The sequence below is a fragment of the Pelophylax lessonae genome (genome assembly GCF_965119305.1).
Source record: "Pelophylax lessonae genome assembly, chromosome: 8".
NCBI lineage: Eukaryota > Metazoa > Chordata > Amphibia > Anura > Ranidae > Pelophylax > Pelophylax lessonae.
In genome coordinates, this window is record NC_138775.1 from 210,961,527 (window position 1) to 210,982,493 (window position 20,967).

The 20,967-nt window shown below is 39.9% G+C and overlaps 1 protein-coding gene across 1 annotated transcript in view; it reads right to left on the bottom strand.

Moving 5' to 3' along the window:
* Positions 1-10,646: 10,646 nt before the first annotated feature.
* LOC309562226 (uncharacterized protein) overlaps positions 10,647-20,967 on the bottom strand; it is a 154,623-nt gene continuing 144,302 nt past the window's right edge. Inside the window, exons 15-17 of the mRNA XM_082266351.1 lie at positions 12,803-13,152; positions 11,868-11,940; positions 10,647-10,991 (exon numbers count right to left, since the gene is read on the bottom strand). Of these exons, the coding sequence (XP_082122477.1) occupies positions 10,652-10,991; positions 11,868-11,940; positions 12,803-13,152 (763 nt within the window). The 3' untranslated portion in view covers positions 10,647-10,651. The remainder of the gene's footprint in view (positions 10,992-11,867; positions 11,941-12,802; positions 13,153-20,967) is intronic.

Here is a 20,967-nt window from a genome sequence, read left to right on the forward strand (position 1 = left end):
GCTGGCCTGGTCACTGGTGCTGGTCATTTGCTGGTACTGGCCTCAGGTGCTGGCTCTCTGGTGCTGCTCTCAGGTTAGGTCACTGTGTCTGTCACAGTGTGGGGTGTCACGATGATTGGTCCCGCGCGCCAAAATGCCTCCTGGAGTAGAAAATGTGGCTGTAGTAGAGAGCAAAGCCACTGCTTGCTCTCTGCAGCTCCTCCCACAGGCGGAGTGCATGACTCATATCACTCCGCCTGTGAGCCGGTACTACTTCGGCTCCGACGTGATTTCTCTGTGCAGGCTCAGCTTGCTGACAGCTGACACACTCTTCTGCCTGCATCGATGAGTTATCTCATCTGACTCACTGTGACTCACACACACAGCTGGGATATTGCCCTGAGCTCGCGAGTGTCCGTGAGCTCAGGGCGGAAAGCGGAAGTGTCCCGCGACTTGCGGGAGACTTGAGATGTCTGCTTTACCCCAATCTGTGATTCACTGTGTCCAAGACACAAATCGATCACATACCACGCCACTGTGCTCCCCAGGAAGGGTGCACTAAAGGCAGAAGTGGGAGGACATAAAGGTTCATAATCCTGGAACTAGAGTGCATCCACCAGATCGTTTACATGCATTGGATGGGTGGAAAGTGGTTAATGCATAAAATGCATTATTGTAAAAATCATTTTAGATTTAGAACCACTTTCCCAGAGTAGAGAGTGGAATGAATGCCTTGCCTAAAAGTCTTAGGATTGCTAAAACTGAATGAAGTACTTTGGGAGACTGTCCCTTGTTTAGTACACACCTGGCATAGAACACAATAGTAATGCAACTTTTAAAATGGGGGAAATTATGTTTCTCTGATTTCAGTGTTGTTTTCCTAGCCTTGAGGCAATGATCTTTCTTGAGCGCACATGTGTGACTTTATAATAAGGTTATTTAAAAAGAACAGGATAGTTATATCATAAAACACCTGCTTTTGTTTTCTGGCTAGAACAATTTTATCTGATTTATATGCAGCCATGGAAAGACACCAAAATAAACATCCATGTTCCGTTTTAATCCACCCTAACATTGTGAGTTTATTTCCCAGTAATTCACTGGTATGCAAGATATATTTAACAAAACAGATGGGTCATATGATAAAACATGTGAAAACAATGAACATTCGTTTCAGTACACATATTAAGATGAAGATAGGCTATTTTCTGTTTACCCATTACGTTTGGACATGATATCTCAGACTAAAGAATTTGTTTTAAATTGGCCATTTGTCAAAACTCATAAGATATATGTAAGTAGCAGAACCATTGGCTTCAGTGGGTTGTTGTTTCCAGTTATTTTAAATAAAATATATGGTAAAGGGAAACTATAGCTGTTCTAGTTCAATTTTATTTTTCTTTTATATTTATGTTTTTAACCACTTCAGCCCCAGAAGGTTTACCCCCCTTCATGACCAGGCCATTTTTTGTGGTACGGCACTGTGTTTCTTTAACTGACAATTGCTAAGTAATGCGCCACTGTACTTAAATAAAATTGATGTTTTTTTTTCCCCCACAAATAGAGCTTTTTTTTGGTGGTATTTGATCACCTCTGCGGTTTTTATTTTGAAAAAAAGACCGACAATTTAAAAAAAAAAAAAAAAAAAACAATATTTTTTACATTTTGCTATAAAACATATCCAAAAAAAAAAAAAAGTAAAAAATCTAATTTCTTCATTAATTTAGGCCAATATGTATTAAAGAGATTGATTTTTTGAAGGGGTCTATTTTTAAAAATGTTGCTTTTTGAATGTTCCATTGTTCATGCAAATGTAACAAATAATACATGAAATGTTTGTAATACGTTTGTAATGCCAGTTTCTATTTGTTACCTTTTGCCAGGCAAAACATTCCTAAGACAATTATAGACATAAAAACATTTGACCATAAAAGTAAAAAAACTCACCAATAGGGAAAAGACTGAAAATAGCCTAAAGGCCCGTACACACGTACCGATCGTCGGCATACAAACGTCGGTGGACGAAGGATCTGCCGATTGTACGCGTGTTAGTATGGTGCCTCCGACAGATGTCTGCGCACAATCCTCGGACAAAAGTCTTTCTTGCAAACATGAAAATTTTTGTATGCCGACACCAGAACGGACGATTGTTCGCCTGTCAGTACACAATTCGGCCGACAGACCGCAGATTTGCAAGACTGGGCATGCTCAGAAAATAGAAAACACAGGGAAAGTTAACCATTACATGACATCACTTCTGCAGTCGGCGGACAAAATTCTTGTGCTGTCCTTGTGCTGTCTTTGCACTTTTCAGCAGACACCGACATCCCGGGGAGAAAAGAGGAACATTTGTATGCCGACCATCGGTACGTGTGTACGGGGCTTAACACTCAAGTGTAAGAACATTCAACCAGCATGGGAAAAATTATGAGGGAGCCCTCAGCACTGTGTCCAGTCTATTTAGCCAAACAACTGAGTAATAAAGGGCTTGTAAGGGCAGAAGGTTTTTTTCCTAATGCATTCTATGCATTAAGATAAAAAAAAACTTCTGTGTATAGCAGCCCTCCTCAGCACCCCTAATATTTACCTGTGCCCGTCTTTATCCAGCAATGTTGCAGGAGTTTCTCAGCTGCCCCAGACTCCCCTCCTCATTGGCTGAGACAGCAGCGTGGCGTGATTGGCTCCCACTGCTATCAATCAAAGTCAGTCAGCCAATCAGGAGAGGAAGGATGCGGGATCGGGTTGCTACTCCTTGTCTGAATGGACACAGGAAGCGGTGATTCAGCTCGGGTGCCTCCACAGCAAGCTGCTTTCTGTGGAGGGCACTCAACAGGAGGGAGGGGCCAGGAGCACCAAAGAGGGACCCAAGAAGAGGAGGATCCGGGCTGCAAGTATAATATGTTTGCTATTAAACAAAAAAAAAAAAAGACTTTACAATCACTTTAAGCCGAAAGAACCTCCCCCCACTCTTTCCAGCAAGGCAGTTCTGGTGTATATAACAATAAAATGTGTTGATATAAGTTTAAGAGAAGATGTAAGTCTATGAGTTTATTAGCACACATCTTTTCCCAGATGGTCAAAGAGTCTGTTGGGCGGGGTGAAGCAATAAGAGTTTTAAAAATGTGTGATAGCCTAAAATGTCTCCAAATGTCCATTCGGATGAAGCCAAACTGCTGCCATAAATCAGGTAGGGTAAGTAATATGCCACCAGGTGTAAGTACACTGCAACTTAAATTGGGGCTCTCACCCCAGGTACTAAAAAAAGAATTGCCCTCCTCCGGAGCAAAGGGTAATCCTCCCAATGGAGCAAGCAGGGATACTGGAGGGGCCAATTTCACTGCTTTATTTATCAAATCCCAAACCTTCAATGTGGCTGTTGTTTATATTGAAGCCCCGTCCGACATTTACCCTGCCGGAACCCAAGGGGTATATACAAGGTTACGACCAGCCATATGTTTTTCTATTTTGACCCAAATCTTGTCACTCTCATTGTGAATCCAGTTCAGAAATCTCACCAGTGCAATAGCTCTATAATATAAATGAGCATCTGACAGTCTCAGACCCCCCTCCCCCCCCCCCACAGGTTTTAGGCTTCACATGGTTAGAAAAGATATTATAGATTTTTTTTCTTCAGCCATACATACTCTGCAAACTTCTTTTGAATACGTCGAAAGAAAGTGTTCGGCAGTGCAATTGAGACTTATGAAAAAAAAAAAAAGTTCTAGGGAGTGTTCATTATTAGGACGTTTATCCTTCCAAACCATGGAAGAGCACTCCGATGCAACCTGAGCAGGTCCTTTTTGTAAAGCTTTTAACAATTGCTCAATTAGTCTCAAGAATTTCGGATTTATTATAGTTAATTTTAAAATGTATTTATTTATTTATTTATACAATTCTGTCATTGTTATGGGGAGTGATATAGCAGGGTCTGCAATATAAAAAATTATGTCATCAGCATATGCTGAAAGTTTATTTTCATTCAATCCTGTTGATATGTATTTTGGGTCCCAATTTTGCCTAACTTTACGTAATAAGGGTTCTAGTACCAGAGTGAACAGTAGGGGGGACAGGGGGCAACCCTGTCTCATCCCATTCCTAATTGAAAACCTATACAAAAAAATGTGTACCTCTAACCCCTATTCTAGCTTCCGGTTTTCAATAAAGTGAAAATATTTGTAGCACTGCCCCCTAGAGCAATGGTCCTCAACCCTGGCCTACAGGGCCCACTAACAGGCCAGGTTTGCAAGATAACTGAAATACATCCCAGGTGATATCATTTGCTGCTCAGTGATTGCAGTATTCTAGTCTGCATCTCCCCAAGGTAATACTCAAAATCTGGCCTGTTAGTGGGCCCTGAGGACCACTGCTCTAGAGGACTGCTGAATATAACACTTTCTGGATTCCCTTGGGTTACCCGTAGCAACTGCTTGCAGAAACCTATAACTTTAAGTACTTGGCTCAGTCAATGTTCAGTCCAGGGGATGTTGTTTTGTAGTTTTATTTAGAACTGGGATAGGAGAAGGGATGAGTGGGATACTCCAACTAGTAACTATTCACAGTATTGAGGACATCTGACTTTAGGATGTGGCAAGTAGGAATGATCGAACAGTTCGGGTCGACCATCGGTTCGACCCGAACATTGGGTGTTCGAAATTCGGCCGAATTCCGAACTTTTTACGGTAAAAGTTCGGAATTCGGCCACCAGAACCGCCCAAAATGCAATGGGACAGGAACTGGGCTTTAAAAGCCCATGATTGGCCCAGAAACATCAGTAAAATGTGATTGGAGTGACTACGGGTCCAGAGGCCAATCAGGAGTGAATACGCCCCCCATGCGCCCCCCAGTATATAACATAGCCCCGCCAAAACTCTAGCACTGTAATACAGAGGCTGTGGAAGAGAGTGGAAGCATTTGTGTTTCTACTGCTGCTTGTAAAGCTCCAGTGTCATTTTGCAATTATTAGTGTGAGGAAAGGGATATGCAGTGTAGTTAGGGTACTATATACCACTATAGTTAGATTCAAAAATCTAGTTTTTGTAGGGATAGCTTTAGGTGTCAGGGTGACCGTAGTGTAGTTTAGGGTGACCTGACTCTGCCATGTCAGGGTGACCGTAGTGTCATTTAGGTGACCTGACTCTGCCATGTCAGGGTGACCGTAGTGTCGTTTAGGGTGAACTGACTCTGCCATGTCAGGGTGACCGTAGTGTAGTTTAGGGTGAACTGACTGTGCCATGTCAGGGTGACCGTAGTGTAGTTCAGGGTGAACTGACTCTGCCATGTCAGGGTGACCGTAGTGTAGTTTAGGGTGAACTGACTCTGCCATGTCAGGGGTGACCGTAGTGTAGTTTAGGGTGAACTAACTCTGCCATGTCAGGGTGACCGTAGTGTAGTTTAGGGTGAACTGACTCTGCCATGTCAGGGTGACCCCACTATGCAGATTCTGGGTTAGGGGTATACATATATACATATATATATATAAATCAAAAACGACAATTTTTAAGAACTTTTTTTTGCCTGATTCATAGTCCCTGGGGCTTAAAAATGTGCCTGTTATATTTGGTCAAACATTTAGATAACTCACCCCTAATGTGATGGCTGCAACTGCTTCTCTTTGGTGAGGTGTGTGATGTTAGCTGGTATTGATGATGTTGCTACTGGCAACTGGTTTTCCAGGTTTCCCCCTCTTAATGCAGAGTGATTAGTGCCATCATCAATACAGAGTGATTAGTGCCCTCCATCAATGCAGAGTGATGAGTGCCCCACTTAATGCAGAGGGATGAGTGCCCCCATCAATTCAGAGTGATTAGTGCCCCATCAATGCAGAGTAATTAGTGCCCCCAATCAATGCAGAGCGCATGGGGATTAGAGCGCCTCCTGATTACACACAGAGCAGGGTTCTTCTACTTACCCGACACGGGCGCTCTCATAAGAAGTCACGCCTCCTGGACCGACTCCTGTGATAGACGTCACCACTGTGCTGTCTATCATAGGTAGGAGGCGTGACTTTGTATGACAGCAGCTGCGCCGGGTAAGCAAAGGAACCCGCTCTGTGTGTAATCAGGAGGCGTTCCCCCTCCCCTTCCCCTCCGGAGGCAGCCCAATGGCAGGGCCAGATCAGATGGCTTCGGGGGCCGCATACGGCCCGCCGGCCATAGGTTCCCCACCCCTGCTTTACAGGATACCACTTTGGATTTACAGAGAAATTGCTAGAATTACTGTCCATGATCTGATGGCCGCGGTCATACTCACATGTGTGGAACGAACGCTGTCTGTGTGTGTGCAGGACCGACGCACGTGTTTGCCTTTGTGCATGAGCATGGGGGAATGGGGGGAACTTAACATTTTTTTACAATTATTATTTTTTTTATTTTTACACTGTTGCTTTAATTTATTTTTTTTTATTGTCACAAGGAATGTTATCATCAGTGACAGCAATATGCATGTGACGGATACTCTTTATGGATACTTCTGGGGTTTATGAGACCCCAAACCCCTCCTTTGCCCTTAAAAGCATTTAAAACTCCAAAATCAGCGTTTTCAAATGCTTTTTTTTTTTACCATAGCCCAGAGCCAATTAAAGCTGACCTGGGCTTTGTTTGGCTCTCCAGGCAGCCGGTAGATGTGCTGGCAAGTCGCTCAGGTTTCCAGGTGAGACAGGAGAGCCTGAGAAAGCTACGGAAGGTGGCAGCAGGAGGAGACGCCCCCTCCCACTGCTTGTATAAGCAATCAAGCAGCTGGTTAGAAAGTAGGATTGCTTTTACAAGAGAGCTGACCACTCTAAAAAATGGTACCAGGATGATGCCTGCAGCTGCAGGTATCATCCTGGTATAACCACCTAAAATCCAGCTATGTGCAGGTATGTCACTGGTCCAGAAGGGGATATATAGCACATAACGTTCAATGAGCATATTTACTGTATATAAATTAGGATAAGTACTATGATTATTTGGTCTTAATAGTGGGGGTGAATTGAATTTCTGTCATTGTCTCCCTGCATATAAATGAGTGAGAATACTACAGGAAAAAAAAATATCATTAAAAATTATTTTCTATAAGGTCAATGCACATTAAACGCTCCACTATGTTGTAGCATGGCCAATGCTACAGGAGCATTGGTCAATTTACTGTCGGAGAAAGCTTATATTATGATAATGTGAATTTTAATTTGCATCAAACATCTAATTACATGTGGAAGCTACACCTTATTACCAGTAATCTCCAATGGGATACAACATTTTGCACACTTCCTTCACGCTTTACACTGCCTTTAATAACAAAGCCTGCATCTTGTATATGAAATGTGCTAGGCACCGTGTGTCTCGGCGTTAGATAACCCTTTAACTGGTGAATGTAGGCAAACAATATACCAAAAACAATGTTTTAATGATTTTCTTTATGATATTCTCATAGGTATATCATCAAAACATCATTTATATAAAATTAAAAAAAAATGTTTACGGTCTGATGTTGCGGATATTAGAAAAAAAAATACATTTTCAGTCAAGATTTTTTTGTGCAAATGATTCAAATACTGCTGATCAGCTACTGATAACCTTATATTTAGTAAACAGGCTGGATTGCAATCTTTATATAATTATGAAATATGAATACAAAACAATCAAGAATTAATGTATGGTACTTAGTCTGTCAATGAACAAAATCTATGATGGCAATAATGAACATTAAAAGGCTCATTTACTATAGCCCTAAACAGGCATCTTTTTTTTTTAATTTCCTGAAGAATTCTAAAGTAAGGTTCTGTTATTGGATTCCAATACAGTATAACAGTGAGTGATCACAGCCTTAACATTTGTTCAGCTGGTAAAGCAACAACAGCCATAATACCGAAATCTCTCCCTTGCCACCATGCTGTAGATCTGGACTGCAGCAGCGTCAGTAGAACACAGGGGAGGTGGGAGAAATAGCCACCAGAGAGGAGATGATATTCTGTCTTCTACTTCAGGGAATGGAGAGTTTTAAATCATTATAAACCTTACAGGGTCTTTAAGTGCTTTTCAATGTACTGCTACCATTTCTATAGGAAAATACAGACAAGTGCAACATAAAAATACCCTTGTATATTTGTAAAATTGCTCCTGTGAAGGCAGAGATATGGAAACTGCTATTACTTACTTCTTACTTCTGCCTAGCTCCAGTGTATTTATCCCAAGGGCCCATTCACACCAGAGATTGTGCATTTACTGTGTGTTTTTGCATGCGCAGTGACATATGGTTTTTACATGCATCCTAAGCTTGCATTTCCTTTCAGGTCACTTCTGTCTTCTTTCTTCATTCGGCTTTTATATACACTGCAGTGCGTTGCAGTACATTTTCGTGTATTTGTGTGCATTTGCAGTGCAGAGAAATACAGCTTGCTTTACTTTCACTGCACTGCAATAGTGTCAACTATTCCCATAAAATAACCTAGATTTTGGACTGTCTATGCAGTTGGAGTGCAGTCAAAAATGCATCCTACTGCTTCTGGTGTGAATGGGCCCCCATAAAGAATAAGGAACAGAAGTCCACTTGCTGAATCCTTGTTTCAGGTGATTGACTTAAGTCTAGAAATCCATGCCTTTTAAAAATTAGGCCATATATGGTTAGCTTCAAAAAGTAAAGTGGTTCTATGCATTAGGGGAAAATAAAAACCTTCTGGGTGCAGCCCCCCCCTCAGACCCCCCCCCCTTACACTTACCTTAGCCCCATTTTGATCCAGCAATGTGCATGAGAGTATCAGCTCTCTCAGTTCTCTCTCTCCTCATTGGCTTTCAGAGCAGTGGGAGCCATTGGCTCCTGCTACTGTCAATCAAAAGTCAGTAAACCAATGAGGAGAAAGCAGGACGAGCCAAGCAGTGTTCTGTGTGTATATGGACAATGTCCGTTCACAGGAGCCCATCTCGGGAACAAGCCTGCTTGAACGCCCCCATAGAAAGAGGCTTGTTATTGGGGGCACGTGGCAGGGGGAGGAGCTAGGACCACCAGCAGGGGACACAAAAAGAAGAGGATCAGGGCTGGTCTGTGTAAATTCATGTTTTTTTTTTTTTTTTTTTTAATGAATACATTTAGAAAAACTTTGCAATTACTATCATTCCAGGTTCCATTTAACCCAAACAGAACATGGAAATGCAGTTATTTTAGTAAATATAAACTGCTAAATACCTTTTCTCATCAGCAGTGTAGAGCAGTCTCGTGACTTCTATCAGTGCCTGATTAAAGCTTGTAGGAGGAGTTTTCATACTGCACTGGCTGCCCTATCAGGATGCAGGACCCCTGACCCTCTGTCTGGACAGTGCTGATTGGCCCTGTGCTGATCCCATGTACTCTCCCAAGAAAAAAAATAAAAAACAACTCTCTAGCAATACACACCAAACTAAGCATGCTCAACCTGACTTCATTAACTCTGTTTTATCCGGACATGTTTTGGGGACAATTCAAGAAGAGGAGGATCTGTGCATATAGGATCAAACAGCCTTTTTACACAATGCAGAGGATTTCCCATAAGCTTCCACAGTGAGTATAACAAGCATGCTTTGCTGCATATACAGACTGATTTTAGACTGATTGTGGGTTTAGTAACACTTCAAATCAGAACAGTGGAAAAAATGGCATAATTAGCAAATCTTTTTTTTTTTTTTGGTGGGGGGGGGGGGGGGGGATTAACTTTCTTTTACTTAAAGGGTAATTTCAAAATTCTGGAGAAAAATAATAAAATGCACATATATTTTGTAGGTAAAAAAAAATATGTGTTTAATATTAAAAACAGTGGATTGTGGGTGCAATGTCAGGCTCCTGCAAACACGTTCTCCAGCTCTCTGACCAAAACGTCTGGACGGGCTTTCAGGTAGAAAGCTGGAGGAAGCGCCAATGGACTATGAGTGCACTGATTGACTACGTTGGAAGATAAGACTTGTAGTTTATTCATTCACAGATCTCTGCTCTGATTTTAAATATGATAATGGCTGCGGGGGGAGAAGAACCTAAATACGGATGTAATATGTTCCAAATGGTGAATTTAGCCTTTAAAAGGTAAAAGACTTAAAACCTTTTTATAGAAACAAAATAGTAGTTTACTTTTGTTATGAAACCTACAATAGAAAAAAAGAGACAGCTGGAATATTTTTGGTTGACACTGCCTTCACGTAGACTGATTTCAGGCAAATTATCTTCTTTGCCAAAGAGGATAATTCTTTTTTTGTTGGCTCACGCCAGTGATTTGTGCCAACGGGCAAACATTCTTTAATACCATTTGTCAGTGCTTTGCCATACATATCAAATGGACCATTCTGCCCTGCATTCTACTCTATCCAGCTCTGATGATGTACACAGTGTACCAATATGTGTTGACAGACGAATTAAAAAAAATATTTGACTCCTGTGGAAAGAAAGCACCAAACAACTTTCCTATGGCATTTAGCAATATTATAAAACACAAAGTAATCTAGGACAGGTAGAGCTGAGGGTTCATTGTGATATGATTGATTATACTGTACCTAACCTTGGATTCATTTCAAGTCATTAGTACATTCATTTCCTTAGGTTGACAAATTCAACTTAATTATGTTTGCGTTTCATAGTTCATATGCAAATCATTCAAAAGTTTGCACAGTATCTCTCACGCTTTACTGCTGGACAATTGGCCCACTGAAACGTAATATATGATGATCTAATTTTTTTAAGAGAAAAAAAATACAGCAGCAAAAACCACCAGTATTCCCAGAAGAAACAATTGTATAGGAGAGATGCCAGAGCTTGGCTCTACATAGCGAGTTCTTGTTGGCTTCACTGTTCGATCCCATTGACTTAGGATGGTTTTTCTGGCTTTGTCCCACTTTCCAGGTCCAGTTATTCGATACTGATAAGGTGTACAGGGTCCAAAATAGACATGCCAGGCAAGTTTGGGGTCAGTACGAAAGAGTTTCCAAAAATCGGGCTTCACTCCCAGCAATTCTGCTAATTCATCCATGTACTCTATGTAGTCCACCTGTATGGTATGACGCTGACTGTTCACATAGCTGAAAATAAAAGAAATAGAATCAGAATAGGTAAATACTATTAATAATATATTTCCTAATGTTGTCTGCTTTAATCAGCACAGTTGTAATTATCATAAATCTGAATACTATTTGTACATGTAAAGGGTTTTACAATCATTATCTGAATACTGTTATATTCCCACGCACCCTACCTACATTTTATTTAAAGTGAGTTTAAGCCAAAACTTGGGGATTTTGAATAAAATGGGGAGGATTAGCAATTATTGATATTCTAAAGTAGCTTCTTCTTGATCTGAAAAACAATTGTCCAAGAGATTAGCACAAAATTCTAACATGTTTAGTGCACACAGGGTTGAATTATAGAATCTCAGCTCATGTGTACGTGCAACATGTCAAAAGTCTCTGCTCATCTCCTGTGCAATTGATATTATGGATTAAGGGAAAAAAGTGACTTTAGAATAAGTCAGTGTGCTGCTATCCATTTTTCCTGTAACAGTGACTGCCGGTGATGAGCTGACCTGACTGTGACGGGCAAGTGTGGACCGATTTGGAGTAACACCATAGTTTATGGATACATTTTGGTGTAATGTGCATTATAATTTTATTTATTCTGTGCCAGGTCATAATTTTCAGGTCTAGTCACCATTCTGGGAGGTATATTTCCAAAAAAAATTGTCACTTATTTGCAGGATATTCCCAGTAATTTACTGTAAATCTGTCTATCATAACAAACAAACAATAAATGGCCATCATTTTTGTATACTGGCAAAGTTATATCTCAATTATTTAAAAAAAGATATTACTAAGAGTTAATGGACTATAATCATCCCAAATAGTTTTTTTTTTTTTATAAACGCCTGGTAATCTTATTTCTAGCAGCATTTTCAAGCTTACCGTTTTGCCATTTCTTCTTTCTTCATCTTGATATCCTCCTTCATGGCACTAACCGAGGGCAGCAGTTTTACTCCTTCGGATTGAAGGGCAAAAAAAAAAATAAAGTAAGTATTTTTATTTTTTTGCCAAAATGTGCAATAAAACAATACTTTACATTTTTTTGTAGTTTTTGGATAGAGTAGGAAAGAGTTAGAAACATTGTCATGGCTTTATTTCTGTATTTGTTCCCACTAGGAAGAGTCACCCTTTCTGTATATCTTAGTAATTATTGTCACAGGTACTTAAAATTGGGGTAAAATAAAATGTTTATGCTGTCAAACGAACAGTGAAAGGGGGGAAGCATTACAGTTACATAGTTAGTCAGGTTGAAAAAACACAAGTGCGTTTAGTTCAACCAAAAGAGAAAAAAAAAATACAATTCCATATACACAATCCTATACCCAAAGTTGATCCAGAGGAAGGCAAAAAACCTCCATCCAAATTTCTACAGCAGGGGAAAAAAACTCCTTTCTGATCCCCTGAGAGGCAATCGGATATTACCTGGATCAACTTTACCTATAAATGTTAGTACCCAGTTATAATATGAACATTTAAGAAAGAATGAACATTTAAGAAATTCATAAGGCCTTTCAAAGGAAAACATTTACAGAGATATTGTAATTACAGGTCCCTCCGAGCAGAAGTACAGTATATGGCAAGAACTCTAGCACTGAATATTACGGTTTTATAGTTTCCTATTAAGATTTTTAATATATGGGTACCTACTAGTGAAGACTGAGAAAATGGATACAGCCTTTTACAGAAATACATTTTTAAAATATATATTACAATGGCAGCTCTCTGCTAGTAGAAGCTTAGTATATGGCAAGAAATCTAACACTGAATATATTTGTTTTTCATTTTCCCACTAAGATCTTTAAAATATGGGTACTTACCAGTAAAGGCCCTTGCAGCCAATCGACACTGAAGTTCCGAGATGGGCATGATGGCTCCAAGTGGTTGTATCAAACCAATGACAGCCAGTGTCTGTTTCTCCAGCTCTGGCAGAAAAGTGTATTTATACAATGACACTTTGTTTTTTTCTACTTTAATCTCTTTACAAAAAGGGAAGCTGAAGCTATAACCTGTTGCAAATATGACAGCATCAATGTTCTTTTCTACAGTCTCATCATCAAAAATGGCATCTGTTTCTGTAAACTTTGATACGTTGCACTTCACCAGTACAGTGCCTGCAATAATTCGGTTTGGAAGATCATCATTCACCATTGGATGCTGGCTAAAAATCCTAGCAACAATAGGGAAAAAAGGTAATTTAAAATTATGTCTAAAGGATGTTTTCCTAAAACATGCTCTCTCGTACTGGATGGATTTAAGTAGGTTTAGCAAATCTCTACATTGTCCTGGACCTAAGAACACTGATGCCTAAAGGCCCCAGTTTATGCCTGGCAGTAATGAAAACACATAAATAAGCAGTTTCATTTAAGTGATAACAACTTAACTCATTGATGCCAGCATAACACTTACATGCCACCTCACTAAGTGGGTCTTCTTCCCCGGTGCTGCCGATATGAACAGCTGCATTTATGCTGGAAGCACGTTCCGCATGGCCTCAGCCAGAGTTCAGTGTATTAACATTTAGATATAGGAATGTAGTAAATGCAAGCATACACTCATATACATAGAAAAACTACAGAGACTGTATTACATCACCGGCTGTGCCATGGCTCTGAACCTAAGAAGTGGTCAGTGGGGCTGACTGACACAGTAAACAAGGGGCCTGAAAGTGCCAATATGCAGAATCCCTTACTTAAAGCACACACACAGCCCCACACATTAAAAGGCTAATTTAAAAGAGAATTAATTAATAAGGGAACTAGCGCACAGGAGTTTTTTGGGACAGATGTGTTATAGACCTTTAACCAATAGGGGTATACTATCAGAGATGCAGCCAATAAACCACAACAATGCTATTTAAGTGATGAGTAAAGACTGAAATAAGCACAATATCCACAGAATATACTCCTATTAAACTATAAATTCTGGTTCAAAATAAAATTTTTAAAACTCTTGGTGGTTATGATTATTAAATATTAAATATTGAAGTGCTGGACTTGTCTTATGGAGTGATTGAATTAAATCTCATGTGTAAACTGATCAAAAAAGTGCTGGTGCAAAAATGTGCTAGATTACAGTGCAATAAATATGTAAATATATCAAGCAACAATTAATTTTAAATTAATACTACTCTACGTATATAATATTATATGCTTGTGCTAATCTACAGATAATAAATCAATATTGTGCAACAAAATTATAACCAAAAAAAAGAAAATCCTCAAACATCAAAGTGCAAGTGCAATAAATATTGGAAAAAAGTGCTCATGTAGTGCAATAAATAATATCAGAAGCTGTCCGCAATAAATAACAAAATATACAATGAATATATGAGGGATATAAAATTCATTGGATAGAGTCCATATTGCAATCCTCTAGTGACAAAGTGCAAACAGTGCTAGTCATCAAATCACAAGGTGTTCATAGGTGAGGATTCTTCCACCACAGTGCTCAATGATCTTGCCTAGGTAAAACTCACCAGAGATTCTGCTGGTCAGATTATGAACCAGCAAACAAGCATGAGCCACAATCAATTTCAGCCTGGAATCCTCTCTCCTTGTATATTGCTCAATCACCCTCATTTAAAAGAGAGACTGCAGAGACAGACAACAGCCCCAAGGTCACAATTTAGGGAACCACTGTGTCTGACAGAGCAGAGGGATCCACATGTGCGATATAATTACAAAGCATAGCACAACCTGGATGGTCCTTCTTGTCAATTGAGACGGTAAAGATTGGGTAACACCAGAGGCTGTGCCATGTCTCTAGACCTGTAGAGCACCCTGCAACTAACACAGTACACAAAGGGCCACAAGCAAAGCCCAGTGTCCAAAGGTTACTTTCCATGCTAGTCCTGATATCTTTGGTCTAGCAAAGCTTGGTTACAGCCTTCAAAGTTGTTTCTGAGGAATAGCCAATCCAAATAGCTGCAGTATAGAGACCAGCTCAAGCAGTATATTAAATATCTTGACTGAAGAGAGAAAACATCTGCTGAGAACAGAGTATATTGGGAAGAAGCAAAATAAGTAAAAAAAAAAATGCTAAATAAATCAAGATTTTGTTTTCTCAGCGGACCTGATGAAAAAGTATCCCAACACCTAGGACACTAGCAAAAAAACTGACCCATAAGAATTGGAGGTGGGGTAATACGGGGGCTAGCTTAACTTTTTTTGTTTGCCAAGCCGCTTGAATGCAGCAGTATAACCTATTTGTCCAAGAATTACTACATTCTGGTGTCCATCAATAGACAATAAAAAGAAACACATTTTAAGTAGAGTGATGAAGGGTTAGAACATCTGATAATGTTTTAAGTCTTCCTTTCCCAGTGACAACCATACTCCACATTTTTTGTACAGAAAGTGAGAGAAAATCTTCTTAATGGGGTTACAGACAAGAAATAAAAACCTAACAGAGATTTTAACTCTTTCCCACTCTATTCAAAACTAAAACATCCTTTCAACTTTAGGATTAGCCATGGACAAATAGGACTGTGAAGTGATTGTTCTTATGGAAAATATTTCCTAACCTTCCATAAAGATGCACCATTATTTCAGAAGAATATGCCTGTTTGTAATACCGGCCATACACAGTTCAAATCTCGGCGATTCACCATTGTTCCAAGTGGATCAATCTACTTGGGTACAACCAGCTGGGTGGATTCTCTTACGATTGCTAGCGGCTGCTATAGCTTGGCAGGAAGGATTCCCCTGTCAGCACTGTGTTGATGGGGGAATTCGCACTATGTATGGCCGGCCTAGCATGAGGAAAGCAGATACTGTTATTTGCTTTACTCCAGTGAACAGCAGTAAACCATATCTGTTTTCCAATATAACTAGGCTTTAAATAAAGTTTATAGATATTAGATAGTAAGGTGAGCACTGTACTGTTTGCATTGCTTATATATTGTGTTGCAAACACATATGACCTTGGAAATGTAATGACCAAGGAAACCTGAAAGCTTAGATACCATTATAAATGACATAGCTATCATCGGGTCTCAGCTGACATGTTTTTTCTAGATTAGTCAGTTGAACTCAGGAAGTCAGTAGTTAAATGCAGTCAAAATGCCAACAAAATGAACTGCAAACCATATGATGTAAATGAGTCCCAAGCAGGAAACACAGATTGTCTTTGCAATAAGTTAATATACCGAATCGATGCCCCACTTACACACTTTATATATAGCACACTATATGTAGGGAAAATCACCCCTACTACTTTAACACTTGCCAATAAAATTCACTGCTGAATTATACTATTGCTGAATATTAGGGCTGCCATTGCTGAACTCCCTCTAAAAATCCTAGTTGCTTGACTGTCTATGACTTCAGTAGTTTGAGTCACTGACCTGGCAAAGGCTTTCAGATTAGAAAGGGACATTTTCTGACCAGCATACTAGATACAAATCAGAGCCTCGGAACATCTTAAAGCAACTGGATCAGTATGACAGAAAGAAGAGGAACAGGTCATCAATGGAAGTTCCTGTATTGCCTCAATTACAATGCTAATTACATTCTCATACATAAATTAAAGTGTATCTCTAAAAAGACCTTTTTGGAAAGAGTGAGGAGCTAAGTTTTTTGTTGTTGTTTCTGTCTCTTTTGGGGAAATTCAGCCCTCTACTTGTGAAAAATATATATATTAATTCCCGCACTGGTGATATGTTAAATCAGTGCAAAATGAACCAAAATCAAATATAAAATGATAAATATATATATATATATATATACACACACTCTTTAAAGGAATAAATATATAAATATGAATATAAAGTGCATATATGAGATGCAGCTGCTGCAACTCTAAGAAAACCTTAGGTGAAATATATAAAACCAAAATTAAGCAGCGCTAGCATATAGCATCAACAATTTCAATTTGGTGATATGTGCAAAATAAATAAATAAATAGCCCTTTTAAAATGGGTAAAAAAATCCAAATAAAGTGCTCCAGTGCAGAAATAAATAACTTAAAGGTGCTCCAAGGTGATGGTGACCCCTCTTGGTTCCCCACTCACCACAATGCCAGATTGTTAGCGCTTGAATTATATGCTGCACAGAGCCATCTTTTCATGGACTATCACTCGGTGTATTCATATGTCCTCGGATAGAAGTGGGTATGATCCTCCTCTGTATCCACCATTAAAATATAAAAGGACCGCACATAGTGAAGTATGTATTTAACCGGTTGTGGACCGCCGCACGACGATATACGTCGGCAGTCAGCCCCGGCCAGGCAAAGTGACGTACCGGTACGTCACTAGCCTGTCACTTGCTTGGGAGCCAATAGCGGGCGAGCGCCCGCCCGCGGAGGCGTGCTCCCGCCCCGGCTCGTTCCCCAGCAAGTCCGTGCGTGTGACCGGTGGACCCGATGTCCGCCGGTCACTCGCCGATAGTCGGTGCAGAGGGAGAAAGGCAGGCGGCTGATGTAAACAAGCCGCCTGTCATTCTCCCCTGTGTAGAAACAGTGATCATACGGTTCTACTATGTAGGACCGTTGATCATTGTTCCTACACTTCAAGCCACAGCCAATCACAGTAAGAATCACGCCCCTAGGGACACACACCACCCCTCCCTCTCAAATAAAGTTAACCCCTTCACTACCAGTGTCATTTTGCAGTAACAGTGCATATGTATAGCACTGATTACTGCAGTAATGTCACTGGTAACCCCAAAAGTGTCAAAAATGTCAGTCAAGGGTCCGATCTGTCCGCCGCAATGTCGCAGTACCGCAAAAAAAATCGTAGATAGCAGACATTACGCGTTAAAAAAAAAAACACCAAAAATTACAGAAATCTTTCCCTTAGTTAGTAAACGCAATAACGTTTGCGCAAACCTATCAAAATACGCTTTTTGTGATTTTTTTTTACCAAACAATTTAGATTTTTACATTTTTTTGGGGAATTTCATAAAAAAAATGTGAAAAATATTGTTGCTTTGCAAAATGTACGCTCTTTTTTTGTTTATAGCGCAAAAAGTAAAAATCGCACAGGTGATTAAATACCACCAAAAGAAAGCTCTGTTTGTGGGAAAAAAAAGGACTTCAAATTTGTTTAGGAACAGCGTCGCACGACCGCGCAATTGTCCGTTAAAGTTACGCAGTAAAAAATCGCAAAAAAACCCTGGTCAGGAAGGGGGTAAAATCTTCCGGGGCTTAAGTGGTTAAAAATGTATTGCCAAAAAGTAAGGGTTTAAAAACACACTCACAAACAAAGTAAATGGTATCGCAATTGATTACAGAGATAGTGGACGCATTTGGCGTGCGTTCCACTGTATAACCAGGAAGGGCTTTTGCCGGAAGTGACGATACGTCTGGTCCGTGTCGGAAGTTACGTCAACGCGTTTCGCCCTCCTACTGGGCATTTTCAAAGACCCTTGTACTGATGACCGGATGTTCTGGATACAACAGTCTAAGCACAGAGTTCCCCTACATTTAGTGCTAGTTTATATTAGACTGACTGAATAACATTTGAATTTACAGCCCTTTGGTGTCAGGCCCTAACAAGTCAACAATTTTCTTTTTTGGCAATTGAATCTACAGAATCAATAGCTTTGTGATTCAAACTTCTTTACTTCCATATCTATTAAATACACGTCCTTGTGAGCCTATGGCAAATGCTTTTTTCCCCTTGCTTAAACAGTCCTGGTACCCATTAGATGTCTACAGTGATTCTAAATCAGTTTTTTTGATTGGTTGCAACATCTCTTTGGGACATTGCAGTCATCTCCTCAATACAGTTACAGTATTTCTACATACAGTATGTCCCAATGCTGGAGCTCCTACATTAGAACAGGATAAAGATGCTATTAGCACCTTTACAGAGGTGTGGCATTTACATGTATATATCTGAAGTCACTAATCTTTCTCTCTCTATATATATATATATATATATATATATAATATATATATATATATATATATATATATATATATATATATATATATATATACACTACTACAATACAATACTATATTGCCAAAATTATTGGGACGCCTGCCTTTACATGCACATGAACTTTAATGGCATCCCAGTCTTAGTCAGTAGGGTTCAGTATTGACTTGGCCCACCCTTTGCAGCTATAACAGCTTCAACTCTTCTGGGAAGGCTGTCCACAAGGTTTAGGAGTGTGTCTATGGGAATGTTTGACTATTCTTCCAGAAGCGCATTTGTGAGGTCAGGCACTGATTTTGGACGAGAATGCCTGGCTTGCAGTCTCCACTCTAGTTCAACACCTTTGGGATGATTTAGAACAGAGACTGCGAGCCAGGCCTTTTCGTCCAACAACAGAGCCTGACCTCACAAATGTGCTTCTGGAAGAATGGTCAAACATCCCCATAGACACATTCTGAAACCTTGTAGACAGCCTTCCTAGAAGAGTTGAACCTGATATAGCTGCAAAGTAGGGGCCAAGTCAACACTAATCCCTATGGACTAAGACCGGGATGCCATTAAAGGTCATGTGCGTGTAAAGGTAGTCCCAATACTTTTGACAATACACTGTGTATATATATATATATATATATACACATACACACACAGTATATATTTTTTGACTTTGGCTTTAATTCACATTTTGCTACATAGGCAAATAGAACACATGCATTAAAGTGGTAACCCCACTTGGTTATTTTTAGGCACTCACCTGTCTTCCCAAATGCTAAATGCCCAATGTATGTATGTGTTTTATTTTAAAATGCCGTTCTATACCTTACATCCTAGCCTCGCTTTGCGGTCACGTTATTGCCCGCTGCTCCCTCTCCCAATCTGTCAGCTACAGTGGGTGGGGCTGAGATTCCCTTGCTGACGTCAGTCGGGAGGAGTAGAGGAGGAAAGAGGTGGCCCGTCCTGTGAGCGACGAGCGGCACAAGGATATAAGGTATAGAACGGCATTTTTTAAAAAAACAGATACTCTGGGCACTTAGCATTAAGGAAGACAGGTGAGTGCGTAAAAATGACAGTTATTTCTGCAGGAGGGAAGGGAGGGGCAGACACTAACACAGCTGACAGGCGGGGAGGGGGGACAGAGGAGAGCTGCAGATGAGGAAGGCACATAAAATGACCACGGTGTCAGGGCTCAAGAGCCTTGATAAACCGTGGTCAGTTTACAGGGGGGAGGGCAAACCAGGCACGATCAGCCAAGTATTTCAGGTGAAACAAAAGGACAAATTACACAGCACAAGATCTGTGCTGAATTTACATGCTTGAAGGGAACAGGATCAATTTATTTATTTTTTTCTAGGGTAACAAACGCTTTAAATTAGAGCTCCACTAGAACATAACATCACAAGATGTTTATATACAGTAGCATATCAGATCCCTTTTTGGATTTCTGAAAAATGATCAACCCACCAGATCTAAACACTTAGATTTGAGGCCTATGTTTCTGACAGTCATCTTTTTAGGGAGACTATATGAAATTTTCATATGTGTGTAGGTACATCAAGCATTTCTGAAGAGGAAATAAATCAGCAGAGTTCACAAAACACCACCTTGGCTAAAACCTCTGATAAATTGAAGTCCCCCAAACAAAAGGCAACACATTACAGCCATATGCTAAAGGATTCCCCTCTATTTTCTGAAAGCACAAAACCTATATTATTAAACAGCCCAGGAGTTGGACCTAAGAGATGGTTACAGGAACAATAGGCTCGGGCAAAGTCAAAGCAAAGGAATATTTAGATCAGGAGGAGGGTTAGGCAAAAGCTTTCTCTAAAAGTATGCATATGCTCCAGCCAAAAAGCTTATGATTTTATGCTTATCTTTATATGAATCCTGAAACAAATTTCATGGACTAAATAAAAGCTACACAGTCATGAGACACCACTGCAAAATAAAAAAAAAAGTAAGCAACATTCAAACCTCAGTTATAATACTGAGTTTCTGAACTTAACTTTTTTTATTTGTTTGAGAATTGTAATAAAACATGATTTTATGTGTCATGTATAGAGATAACTGATATGCTGATTGGGATTATTGGCAACACTGATA